Consider the following 13778-nt stretch of genomic DNA (forward strand, 5'->3'; position numbering starts at 1 on the left):
GACTGCTATTGCATGACAGATTTGAAACAGGATTTTAGCGTAGAATTTAGAGACAAAAGCTCCAAGTTGGATCCTAGGCTCTGTCAACTACCAATCAAATGACTTTGGATGTGGCACTTCATCTCTCTTGGGTCTCAGTTTTCTTATCTGAAAAAAAAAATGGGCTAACAACAGCTAACTCTCAAGATTGCTAGCATACCTGCAAGGATGTTTCATAAAATGGAATGTGCTTTATAAAGGTGACTCATCACTATCACTTGTCCTCAGAGTTGTGACTGCCGTTGTTTTTTCCCATCCTGTTATACCCTGTATTTAACCAGACTTCTGAGTGGATTCTTTTGTCAAGGTGATTAGTCACTTAATTACATTATATAATTAGTTCAGACTGATCTCGGAGAACTACTCTGATGTCTGACTTATATATATTTTTGGTACAAATTATGCATTTATTACTCTCAAGTACATTATTTAAAATATACTTATACACACAAATGGCGGTCATTGTTTTGCTAAACAGAGGTCTCGACAGACTCCGCTTTAGACCTACAAAAATTCATTTATAATGAATATGTGAGATACTAAAAAGGAAACCAGTACTGCTAAAGTGTTTGAAAACATTTTGTAGCCTTATCATCCTGTTTACCAATTGGTTTAACCATCGTTGTTTTAATAGACAGTGGACAGCTAAATGTCAGCATAGCTTATTATAATTATGAAATAGAACAGTCTGGATTATTAGGGTTTACTGTTATTATATATGCTGAAATCTGTAAAATACTTCATGGTCCATTAATGGCTAGGAGATTCTTATACATTATCACTATCGAAACCTCTGTGGTCATTGTCATGGCTTGTCAATGGCCACTGCCCTCATTAAGAGCCCACTAGGTGGAATTGATTTTTGTCTGTGTAACGTGATAGACATTGTTTCTGTTTCCTCTCTTGTTCTCCAGGCTAATTTTATTGCATCTTTTTAGTACCTTAAAATCAACACTCGGACACAGCACCATTCGCAGGCCCACTGACATATGCTACACAGATATGTAATTTTAGACCTACTGCACGTTCTGTGATACAAGGCATTTTGAGACAGAGGGTCTGAGTCCAAGAAATTTTCATTTCCTATTCTCAGTGGAGGATATATGAGATGATGGTAGGTTAATTTTGGCCGCTATCGCCCACCGTAACATGGCTCCCCCCTTCCTCCCCCAGTGCTGGCTACTCCTTGAAAGGATAGCTAATCCACCACCTGTGCAACACCCAAGCGGGGAAAGCAGAAATGTCTTTGGTCTTCAGCTAGTCCCAGGGCAAGAGCCCTGGACAGGTTTTCCTGTTCTCAGGACAGTCCCACAGGTAGAAAAGATGTGTCTTTTGAATAAGAAAGATTTCCATGAACCGCATTAGATTTGAGCAAACACCTTAAGTGCTTAGCACTACTCCTGGGCTACTTAAAAGGTCTCTCCTCCCCAAGACAAACGCAACCGGGCTCTTCTTTTAGAAATGCAACGGAATTGTGATGTTGCAAACAGAAGCCAAGTAAATGGCTTTAAAGCATCATCTTGTTAATGGGATGAGTATATAATTATAGAGAATGACAACTGAATGCATCTCGCGCTCTACAGCCACACGCTGATCGGCACCTGTAACTACTTATTTGCAACTAACAAGCTAAAAACATAGCACGTGACATGAGTTGCCGTGGCAGAGCCCCGGGTTGGTTCTCAGAAGGAATATGGGAAGATGCAGTAATAGATCAGCTGAGAATCAAGCTGTCCCGTGCAGTCAGGTCTGGGTTACCTGGCCTCTGGGGAACAGGGGATATTGTAACCCAGGTAACCAAAAGTTTAACATTTAAGTTCATTGTTCTGGGTAGAAAATGGAGTGAAGTGTAGTGCACATTTCTTTATTTGATAAACAAGGTATATGGGCACGATTTGCCTCTTTCGGATGACTCCGGGTTATCTTCATAAACACTAATCATCCTTCTGAGTTGTAAATACCACAGTCTCCTCCAAAGACCACTGAGGTGGGGAACATTTAACAGGCCTTTCCCTGAGTGCCCCCATCTGCTGGAATGTTCTAGTATGTTCTGCTTCTTTCTCCTCCCACTGAATTTCTGTTCTCCAGGGCTTATTGCCATTTAATTTATGTCACTCTTCCTAATCTCTGACATCTATCTTGTCTACATCTCTCTGCCATCTTCTGTTTTCTTTTCATACCCAACTTTTTAAAGATTACAAAGGCTTTGAAATATACAAGAAAATACTGAGAATAGTAAAACAAATACCAGCATATCAACTACCCAGAGTTAACAAATGTTTCTTCTATTTTTCTTTTCCCTACGTTCTTTGCTTTTTATTTCTTACTTAGGGCTCCAGCAACCTTTGGCTTATACAGATATCCCCCAGCCAAAGAGAGCATTTTTTTTGGCCTTACTCTCGTGTTTTCTCCTTTCTTTGTGGGGGAAGGTTACATTAAGGTTTACAACCTCTCTGAGTAATTCTAATGTAGATGCTTAAGCATTAGGTAAGTGGGCTCTTACTGTTTGATGTGATTATATTGGGAATTTAAGTAAGAGTAATGGGAAGCAGTTATAGAGAAATATAGGAACATCGCCTAAATATCAAGCAGATAAATTCCCTTTGGGATAAACAGCAAAGCGTCTCATTTCTGGAAGTCTTGTTTTTTGAAAATTATATCCCAGAATCAGATATAGACAGTCTGCAAAAGATATATCTTCTTAAAGTTTTACTGCCTTGAAATGAATAATTCCATTACAATGAATATCACGGTATTTCAGAACAATCTAAGCACCAAATAAATGAATAAACAAAATAAATAAATAAAGAAGAAGGGAAAACTCTTTCTTACAGGAGAATGCCAACAAATAACTGAAGAAGAAATAATGGAATTAGACAAATCATCATTTTCAACCATCGCAATAATATTTGGGCAAGAATCATCAATGAATACTAAAATGAACAGGTAAAAGGATAATGAGAGTTGCAAAGTGACTTTCCACAAATTACTTATTAACTATAAAAGGAAAAGTGGTAACTTCTGGAGAACATCAATTAGTATGAATGTTGACAAGAGTCAGTGTGAACCTTACCACGAAGGGGACAAAATGACATCACATGGCTCCTGATACGATGCACTAAGGAGGGCACGGAGTCATTCATGTTGTTCTTCTGCCCCCAATGCAGAGCCTCAATCTGATCATGAGAAAACCCCAGAGAAACCCAAATCGAGAGGTTTCTACAAAATAACTGATCAGCACTCTGCAAAACTGTCAAGGTTGTGAAAGTCAAAGAAAGGCTGAGGCATGCTCCAGACTGAAGAAGACTAAAGTAACATGCCAACTAAATGCAAAATGAGATCCTGGAGTGGATCCTATCCTAGAAAAAATTGATATAAAGGACCTTTTGTGGGACAATGGGCAAAATTTGGACACAGACTGTAGATCCAATAATGGAAATGGATCAGTGTTAAATTTCCCGATTTGGTTAATTGTATAATGATTATATTAGAAAATGTTCTCATTACTAGAAAATATACTGACATATTTCGGGGTAAATGAGCATGGTTTTTGTACCTGACATTCATATGGTTTAGGAAAAAAATCGTGTGTGATGGGGGAAGGGGAGGACGTGTGCACACACTAAACATAGGGGAAATGTAGTCAAATGGTAACAACTGGTGAATCTGGGTAAAGGATATCAAAGAGCTCATTTACTACTCTTGCATCTTTTTCATAAGGCTGAAATTATTTCAAAATCAAAAGTGAAAATTTAAAAAGCACCATGGAACCTCAGTTAATATTTTGTAATCACCTATAGGGGAAGAGAATCTGAAGAATATATATATATATATATATATATATATATATATATATAACATAACTGAATTGCTGTGCTGTACACCTGAAACTAACATGATATTGTAAATCAACTATACTACAATAAGAAAAAAGCACCATGGAATTCTTTTATAATACATTGAGCTTGGGCTGAGGGACGAAGAGAGAGAAGATCCCAAACGAAAGAATTCAGGGGGGAAAACCCCACAGTTAATTCATCCCACAATGTTAATATGAAACATGCCCTGGTTCTCACGTACCTGAACATACAGATACTCGAAAGCAACTGGATCTCGCCTTAAAAGGTCAATTGGATCCTTTGGGACGAAGCTAATTCGGAAAAGACATCTCATCTTATGCGAGCTGGGCCTCTGGGTCACCTAGAAGAGCAGACCAATGACAAGAATCCTTCAGTGCCGGCAGAAAGGGCTGAGGGGCAGAAGCAAAGGCAGCTTTCTTTGGACACTGAGGAAGGAAGCGGTTGAGGTTCTTTTAGTATTTGTCATACATACTCATTCCCTGAACACTGCACATACCTGTGACCTAGGTCACGTTCCCCCAAAGCAGTCCCTGAAATGAGGGACTTCAATAAGGAACTGCTCCCAGGAGAGGCCAGTGAGGGAGTGGGGGAAGCAGGTCAGACAAGAGAGGAACCTGCTCAGGTCAGCCCAGCAGGGGTGGCTACAGGCTGTCCTGAGGGAGACTCTGGTGGGAAACTTACACCACGGAGCCTCTGGGATCACAGGTAAGTCATTGGTTTCGGGCTGTCCCGGGGGCTGTGACTTTCCAGGTATGGACAGGATGGGCGCCAGCAGTCTGAGGGCAGTCCTCTGAAGAAGATCTGCAGATGCTGGCTGTCGTGACAGTCACACACTCAAGCAAGGCTGGGGGTAGGGGGCGCAGAAGGGGACCCGGGGATAGGAGCACAGAGACTGGTCACTACAGTTTATTACTGTGTAACACTGCTGTGGGGTTTTTCCTCAATTAGACTCCAGAAGGATGGTAGCAATGAAAGCGTGACAGTGGCAACTTGGATGACATCCAACTGGAATGCAGGAGGACAGAAGTTTTGGCCCGTTCACTAAATTTGGAGTCCTCAGGTTTCCAAACTACCCAAACTTCTGCTATCATGATTTGTCCAAATTGTTCAAAGGGGCTTAGAATACACCACGGGTCCTTCAGGGTTAAGGACCATGGATCATTCTGAGTCGCTTTCCTTTTCCCCAGCACAGTACGTGCCAACTACTAGGTCTTAGTTTCTTAATTCTTTTTGCAACAAAGGGGAATCAATCAATGAACGGTAGGTGCTTCATACACAGCTGAATGAATGAAAGACACTGGACTTCAAGAAAGAAGGTAAAAGAAAAAAAGTAAAAAAATAACAAACAAAAAAAGATTAAAAAAAGAAGGTAAAAGCTCTTCAATTTCCCTTAAAGAGGTCAGTGCGATGAAACTAAAACCACACAGCAGGAACCCACACAGTTGTTCTACTTGTAGTTTTGTGCACTTGGATGTACTTTTTTTTTTTTTTTCTGGTACTTGGGCCTCTCACTGTTGCGGCCTCTCCCGTTGCGGAGCACAGGCTCCGGACGCGCAGGCTCAGCGGCCATGGCCTACGGGCCCAGCCGCTCCGCGGCATGTGGGATCTTCCCGGACCGGGGCACGAACCCGTGTCCCCTGCATCGGCAGGCAGACTCTCAACCGCTGCGCCACCAGGGAAGCCCCTGGATGTACTTTTTAATGCGCTTGCACGCAGTTTCATGTACTTGTAACTACTTTTATGCAGGGGACAAACCTGACAAAATAAAAATGTTCGTGAACTGCAATATAAAAGTTCAAAATAGGGAGCTGCCTGGTGGCCTAGTGGTTAGGATCCTGGGCTCTCACTGCTGTGGCCCAGGTTCAATCCCTGGTCAGGGAACTGAGATCCCACAAGCCATGCAGTGCAGTCAAAAAAAAAAAAAAATCAAAATAAAATAGTAATAGCTTAATTGAATTATCAGAGTGCGCATGCACACACACATTCTGAGAGTTTACATTGCTAACTTTGTTATATAGAAGAATTTCAAGGGGAAAACACATCCCACGTTTAAAGGTATACTGGGCATCCTGAGAAGCAGTACACTGAACCAGCTTTCTGAGTGAAGTCCGACCATGGGACCAACCAGCTGAGTGAAGTCCGGAGCCCATGGGATCCGGGCTGCTCATCACTGGCTGACGGTAAAGCAAACCAGGAAGAAGGATGCGTGGGACTCTAAGAGACCTGGGGTGCTGGCAGGGCTGCTGGTGAGTGTCCCAGTGACATAATGGTGTTTTGTCAGAAGGTCCTGTCTGATGTCAGAAAGTCAGAGATCATCTTATCTCCGGCTCCTTTAATTACAGGTTAGAATCTGTCCTGAATTTTCCATAAGCCTCCTTGAGTTTATTTTTATCATTAGTAGGTTACACTAGTTTTGGGAAATAAATGAATGTAATGCAAAACCATGCTTTAGACTCATTAGAAATGGCAGTCCACGAGAATAACAGTCTCTAAAACAAGCAAAAAAACAATTTCTTGGAAACTTTAAGTAGTATGTAATAACAACGTTACTTTCTAGACAGAAGTTTAGTGTCAAACTGCCAGAAATTCAGGTAGAGTTGCTTAAAAGTTCCTTGGCAGTTTTCATCACAGTTAAATGTTTTAAAATAATTTTTGTTATTGGACAAATTCCTTATACTTACTCCCCAGTTCTATCATGCCTATAAATATTTCATGGGTCAAATTTTTCATATGTATTGAATTCAAAGGCATATAGCTGGTTTGTTTCAGGATATTTAAACAATCAGTTTTCTAGAGACAATACTTGAGTTTTAGCACTTTGCTTTTCGTTCCGATTAAAGACAAAACAAAGCCTCTTCTAGAAAGATAAGGGAAGAAGCATTGTTAGAGGCTTTTTGTTTCCTTCTAAGTTTTTTGTTTTGTTTTGTTTTTTGGGTTTCTTTTTGGCGGAGCCGCCCTGGTTCCCTGACCAGGGATTGAAGCCGGGCCACTGCAGTGAAAGCGCTGAGTCCTAACCACTGGACTGCCAGGGAATCCCTCTACTGTTTTTGTTTTTTTTTTGAAGGCATCATTACATTTATTTTTGGCCCTTTATGAGTCCTACCACACCAGGCCCCCGTTCCCCCGCCTCAACCAGCCCCACGCATTCCCACGCGTGGCCTGGACCCGAGGGACTACAACTCCCGGCAGGCTTTGCAGCAGGAGCCTGTAGCCAGGGTCTCCTGGGAAAAGTATTGCAGGTGGGCTTCACCAGCACGCTAATTAAAAAGGCCAGTAGGGGAGAGTAAATTAAGCTCTGAGTAGGAGATACTGGAGGAGGTAAAGCAAAAAGACCTGGGGTTTATTCTTGGCCCTTAGGGAAAAGGAATTTTGACCTTGCTGCCCGCGGAGTAGGAGGGTGGCCAGCGCCAAAAGTCCTGATGGAAGAGGAAGCCGGGGATTGAAACTCCTCCTCTAATGTTTTAAAAGAAGTCTAAAAATTGGAAATCAATCCGGAATGAGAAGTTATGGTTACCTAGCATCAGAAGAGACTTTGAAAGACTCTCTGTCCAGCTAAATCAGCATGAAGCTTTCCCATAAAGGCTGGGTGGTAGGTAGAAGTTCAGGGGGAAAGTAGAAATAGAAATATCAAAAAGTTGTGGCTGGTTTCATTAGACTCATAGTAACTGGCTGTCTGCCCACATCCCCTTGGCATTTACTGCTCCAAGCTGAAGGCTATTTACTGCAAACACCTGTGACCATCTGCCAGCACAGGGCAAACCAGCAGAGCCAGGGAGCAGTTGTCCTTAGGAGAAGCCCACCCCCAACTATGGACAGGATGTTAGCGTACGAAGCCCCAGCCCCCTCGCTCTCGGGTGGGATACCTCTGAGGCACGTTCTCTGCTGGTTCCCTGTGTCCCCAGCAGGATTGCGCTCCAGCTGCCCACAGTGGAAACTGGCTTGATTACACACTTTTTATTGGCGTCCCCATTTTCCCATTTCCCCTCCCATTCCTCTCCCAGTATTTCCTGATATCGCCTCCCAAATAAACCACTGACATCCAAATCCTTGTCTCAAGGTTGGCTTCTGGAGGAACTCGGAGCCAAACACTGACCTTTCACATGTGGGATTCTGTGTATCAGGGGCTGTTCCCCTATAACAAAAAATAAACAACTCATCTGTTTCCAAGCGTGTTTTGGCACAGGTTAACATAATAAACAATTAGATGTGATTTAAAATATCAATAGGCAGGGCTTCCCTGGTGGCGCAGTGGTTGAGAGTCCGCCTACCAATGAAGGGGACGCGGGTTCGTGCCCCGGTCCGGGAAAATCCCACATGACGCGGAGCGGCTGGGCTCGTGAGCCGTGGCCGCTGAGCCTGTGCATCCGGAGCCTGTGCTCCGCAACGGGAGAGGCCGCAGCAGTGAGAGGCCCGCGTACCGCAAAAAAAAAATAAAATAAAATAAAATCAATAGGCAGATTTAAACGTGATAAAAATAAAAGGTCAAGTTTAGAGATAGGAAATGAACACAAATGATAACTTTGTAACGAATTCATTGCATCGAGTTTTACTACATTGACAGAGTCAGGGATATCTGCGGGACCTGACGTGTAGCTTTTAATTGTGCGACAACCAAAAGGCAATTGAGCGTGATGACACTTTCTGCTACTCCATCCGTCTGGGGGTGACTTGACTCCCTGCCTCTCCTCCTGGTGTCCCCTCACGCCCCCCTCCATAAGCTCCCCTCTTCAGTGAACTCTCCTACATAAGAGGAATTCGTTGAAATCCCTTATACATCCAACAAAGACCCTGCTTGTGTGGAATCACAAGGAAAAGTCAGGGCGCTGTGCTGAATTCAGCAGCCAAGCAACCCGCTTGTCTCCCCAGAGAACAGATGGGGGTGGCATCTTGGTGACCAGGAGCTGGGACACATTGGTGGGTCACATATTTACAGTGGGCATGATGGGGCAGGGATTTCAGGCTTCCAAAAACAGTCTGAGGTAGGTACCCGGAACTTAAAAGAACGAAATATGATTTTGGCTTAATTTAAATAATTGCAGAAAGCATTTCCTTTTAATAGTTTCTAGAGATCAATTATCAAAACAGGTGAACAAGTCACTACCATAATATAAAATATAATTCTGCAGAGCCATATCCCCAATGAGTCACTGCTGAGTCTTTGACAATTCTGTTTGTGAGATCAACTGACGACAGTCTATGAAAAATTGACAAAAGGGAAACATCACCTTGAGGTGTAAAATCCGTTATGAATGCCGGCGCTTCCTATAGTGGGGCTGCCCAGGGCTGTGGGGAAGGTATTTAAAGGATTCAAGGACAGGGGAGCTCTGGGCAGGGCAGCCTCTGCTGTCAGGGGCAGCACGGGCACTGGGGGCATAATTCACACACCTGAGTTAGGGTCTCCTGTTCATGAAGCAAGAGCAGCTTCGTTCCGGCTCCTTCCATCCTCTGCTCCAGCATGAGGGAGAAGTGTTCGATGCCTTTGATGGAGAGTTTCTCTTGAAGGGTTAGGATGACATCCTTACAGAGGAAACAGACAAGATGCGATCAAAATCAAGGCAGCCGTACTGTAGATTCCACATATAAATGAACTTATATACAAAACAGAAATGGACCCACAGACACTGAAAACAAACTCACGGTTATCAAAAGGGAAAGAGGGGAGGGATAAATTAAGAGTTTGGGATTAACATACACACACCACTATGTATAAAATAACCAACAAGGACCTACTGTACAGCACAGGGAACTATACTCAATATTTTGTAATAACCTATAAGGGAAAAGAGTCTGAATATATATGTAACCGAATCACTTTATAGAGCCTAGCAACAGATTGTGCAGTGTAGTCGGCTCAGTTCCCCTCCTTCTAAATGGGGTGGCAATTAAACCACCTCTGAAAGTGGTCTACATGCCTGCATGCCAAATCCAGTCCGCCACCTGTTTTTGTAAAATAAGTTTTACTGGAACCCAGTCTCGCTCATCTGTTTATGTATTGGCTGCTTTCGTGCTCTGCATGGGCAGACCTGAACTTGGTGGCAGGGGAGGCTGTGTGGCCTGTGATGCCTAAATTATTATATTTGCTATCTGGCCCTTTACAGAAAAAGTTTGCCGACCCCTAGCCTACCCCTCTGTAAGAGCACGTGGTAGTGGTGAGGAACGTGGGCTCTGGAAAGAGTCTGGCTTCTGCCCTGACTCTACTTCGTATTAGCTGGCAGCTTAAGGCAAGTTACTGAACTTCTAGGCACCTTAGTGTCCCTGTCAACCGGGGATAATAATAATACCTGCCTCAGAATAGATACCAGGACTAAATGAGTTCATACATAGACAGCATTTATTACAGCATTGCTTGGCATACAGTTAGGGCACCATACTGATAAAAGAAATTTTCACATAATGAGGTATGGGGAAGTCATTCTGGCTTATGCATGAGTTAACTTGAATTTTTTTTTTTTTTTGGCTGCACCAGGTCTTAGTTGTGGCATACGGGCTCATAGTTGTGGCATGCATGCAGGATCTAGTTCCCTGACCAGGGATGGAACCCGGGCCCCCCGCATTGGGAGCCCGGAGTCTTACCCACTGCACCAACAGGGAAGCCCCAAGTTAACTTGAATTTTATGCTAATTTAAACAGTCCGTTTGTGGCCTATCAAACATTGTACATCTGCCTTAATTATTTATTGTTATTCTTTTTTAAATTAATTAATTAATTTATTTATTTATTTTTGGCTGTGTTGCGTCTTTGTTTCTGTGCGAGGGCTTTCTCTAGTTGCGGCGAGCGAGGGCCACTCTTCATCGCGGTGCGCGGGCCTCTTACTGTCGTGGCCTCTCTTGTTGCGGAGCACAGGCTCCAGACGCGCAGGCTCAGTAGTTGTGGCTCACGGGCCCAGCTGCTCCGCGGCATGTGGGATCTTCCCAGACCAGGGCTCGAACCCGTGTCCCCTGCATTGGCAGGCAGATTCTCAACTACTGCGCCACCAGGGAAGCCCTGCCTTAATTATTAAAGAAAAGGGCACATTGACCAGAAGTCAAGAATGTCCACGTTAAAAATAAAGATTAAATGGCTCCCTTCCTGGGATACCAATGCTGGTCCTGTTTCGATGATAAGACTCCCTTCCCAGGTGCCAAGGTCATACTGACTCGCTGTGCACGTGCTGCTCTAGTTTTTTTGAAATCCTCAAGAAATGTACTCCTGACTTGTTTAATGTTCTTTTTTCCTGACAAGATATAAAACTGTGCTTGAAAACCATGCTTTTCTGGAGCAGTTTCTCAGAGTAATCTGGGAAGCTGGCTTCCGGTCTATAGTCCTCAGTTTGGCTGAAATAAAACTCTTTTCTATTCTTCTTATTGATTGTTTATTGATTATTTTTGTCGACAATGATGATCTACATATATCAGCTTTTATTTTAAGTCTCCGAGGAAGGTAGAATGAGCAAGCTTTGTCAGCAATCCTTCACAGGATTAAACATTTATGATCAGAAAGGTGTTCTATACACAAGCACAAGTGGACTGCAATGTAAACAAATGTCCTCAACCATTACTTTTTTCATGTACTTGAAAACTAGTAAGTGATCTCTCTTCAAAGATAACTAATATTCAGATGCTAAAATCCCACAGAGCAACATTTGGCAATTTCTGGAGACATTTTTGGTTGTCACAACAGGGCTGGGGATGCTACTGGCATCTAGGAATTTTCTGGTCCAAAGGACTGACAATGTCAAGGGAGAGAAACCCGGCCATACATAGAAGTTTTTTTTTTAATTGCTCTTTCTGGGGTTTTGATTCTTCCCCGTGGACCATTTTCAATTTCCTCTGGCTCCTTTAAAACAAAGATCCCCATACCTACCCACCACCAAAAAAAATCATTCAACAGAAATTCCGTGACTATACTGAATTTCATAAAAAGATTCTGTTTCATAATTTTTGCTCAAGACCCAGAAAAGAGAAAAGAAAACCAGCCTCTGTGTGGCAACACATATTTTATAAAACATTCTCCTGAATCACCAGGGAGGACATGTGCCAGCAATAGTGTTTTCCTATTGTGACTCTGTAAGCAAGAATTTTGGCAATTTTTATTAAACAGCATCATATCCCTTTCATACCTATACTATTTCCAGTTTACGCCTCCCAGTCTGCATCTCTGGTGATAATGAGGCTGTGAGGCACAAACTAAGATAGCTTTAATTTCATGTGGACGCTTTGCATTGCTCCCCATCTTGTCATTGTCATCTGCCATCCTCAGGGAAATCAAACTTAGTCTGGGGTGGGTTCCTATAATAAAGAGGCCAGAGGGAATTAACAACAGGGCTCTCTTTTAAATTTAGATTTATTTCTGTTAAGAAATGCATTCAAGTCTTTACCTATATCTTCAGATGGGTAAGGGCTCCAATGGCAAGGAGCTTTTCTGACCAGTTGGTACCACAGAACAAGCCACAGTACCAGAGGGAGTTGAAACAATGTAGTTCTTTTGGGTTAGGTCAGGGGTCTTCAAACTAGAGCCTGGCCCCTTCGTTTGGAATCTGGCCAAGGCCATTCATTCACATATTATCTGTACAGTAAAGGATGAGTCTTGCCTGAAGAAAGGTTTGCCTCTTTGCCCCTGGCTCTTGGGAGGTAACCTCTAAGCCCTTGGAGTATCCTGCCTGATAGAGGTATCTTTGTTCACTGGGGGGGGGGGGGGGGGGGGTGGTGGTGGTGGTGGCGCGTGAGGTGTCTTGGGCTACACTGGATAGTCTATGCTAACGATGGGATTCATGGTGGGGACCATGGACCATGTGGTATCAGCTCACCTCTGGAGGGGCAGGGTGCTAAGGTCAGCCACACAGGTGGGCAGCTGTGTCTAAGTGGACAACCCGCAATAAAAATTCTGGACACCAAGGCTCGGGCGAACTTCCCTGGTTGGCAGTACCCTGTGCACACTGTCACACATCAGTGCTGGGAGAAATAAGCAGTGTTGGCATGACTCCCCGGGGGGACGATGACTGGGGGCTCTCTGCCTGTAACTGCGAGGATACCAACGTGCTGCGTTCTGTGAGTGCTTCGGGTGAATTATTAAAGCTCAGGGTGGTCTTAAGGACCTCCTGAACCCACCTGCCTCTGGCTGCTTTCATGAGACAACAACTGAGTTGAGTAGTTGCAACAGAGAGCAAATGGCCCACAAAGCGTAAAATATTTACTCTACAGGCCTTTCCAGGAAAACTTTGCTGACCACTAAGTTAGTTGATCAATACTTGGGAGTAACATCTCACTATAAATTGATTTTGAGTAGGAATAAAGGAAAAGGGCTTTTTCAGTCATCACCACTTAAAATTAGCAGTCTTGTACAAAGGAAGTTAATATTTCATCTGGAATGATTTAAGCATAATTTAAATGGTCCCTCATCAATCTAATATTGTCTGCTCTATTACCTGCTAAATCACGACCTATTTCAAGCAATTCAGAACAAGCTGCTTGTGGTATCATGGCAATAAGAATGCACAGCGAGTTGGCCTTGGCGGAAATAATTCCACTCATAAGGTCTATGCTGATTAATTTTTAAAAAATGAGAATTAGGGCTTCCCTGGTGGTGCAGTGGTTGAGAGTCCGCCTGCCGATGCAGGGGACACGGGTTCGTGCCCCGGTCTGGGAAGATCCCACGTGCTGTGGAGCAGCTGGGCCCGTGAGCCATGGCCGCTGAGCCAGCGCGTCTGGAGCCTGTGCTCCACAACGGGAGAGGCCGCAACAGTGAGAGGCCCGTGTACCGCAAAAAAAAAAAAAAAAGAGAATTAGAGGTTGACTATTGGTAGGCGTTTTTTAATACAAAGTTGATATTCTCTTGATACATTATTGTACAGATCATCACTAGGTACCCCCTTTTTTTTTAACCTCAATAAAACCCTTTTTA

At 43.4% G+C, this 13778-nt stretch overlaps 1 protein-coding gene across 2 annotated transcripts in view; it reads right to left on the reverse strand.

The window, feature by feature from the left end:
* FRMPD4 (FERM and PDZ domain containing 4) overlaps positions 1 to 13778 on the reverse strand; it is a 538713-nt gene that overhangs the window by 21642 nt on the left and 503293 nt on the right. For both annotated transcript variants that reach the window (XM_029239932.1, XM_029239931.1), the window contains 2 exons: positions 9285 to 9416; positions 4120 to 4239 (listed from right to left, as the gene is read on the reverse strand). In XM_029239932.1, the coding sequence (XP_029095765.1) occupies positions 4120 to 4239; positions 9285 to 9416 (252 nt within the window). The remainder of the gene's footprint in view (positions 1 to 4119; positions 4240 to 9284; positions 9417 to 13778) is intronic.

This window comes from Monodon monoceros, unplaced genomic scaffold (genome assembly GCF_005190385.1).
Source record: "Monodon monoceros isolate NGI ecotype Baffin Bay Population unplaced genomic scaffold, NGI_Narwhal_1 Super_Scaffold_22, whole genome shotgun sequence".
Classification (NCBI taxonomy): Eukaryota; Metazoa; Chordata; class Mammalia; order Artiodactyla; family Monodontidae; genus Monodon; species Monodon monoceros.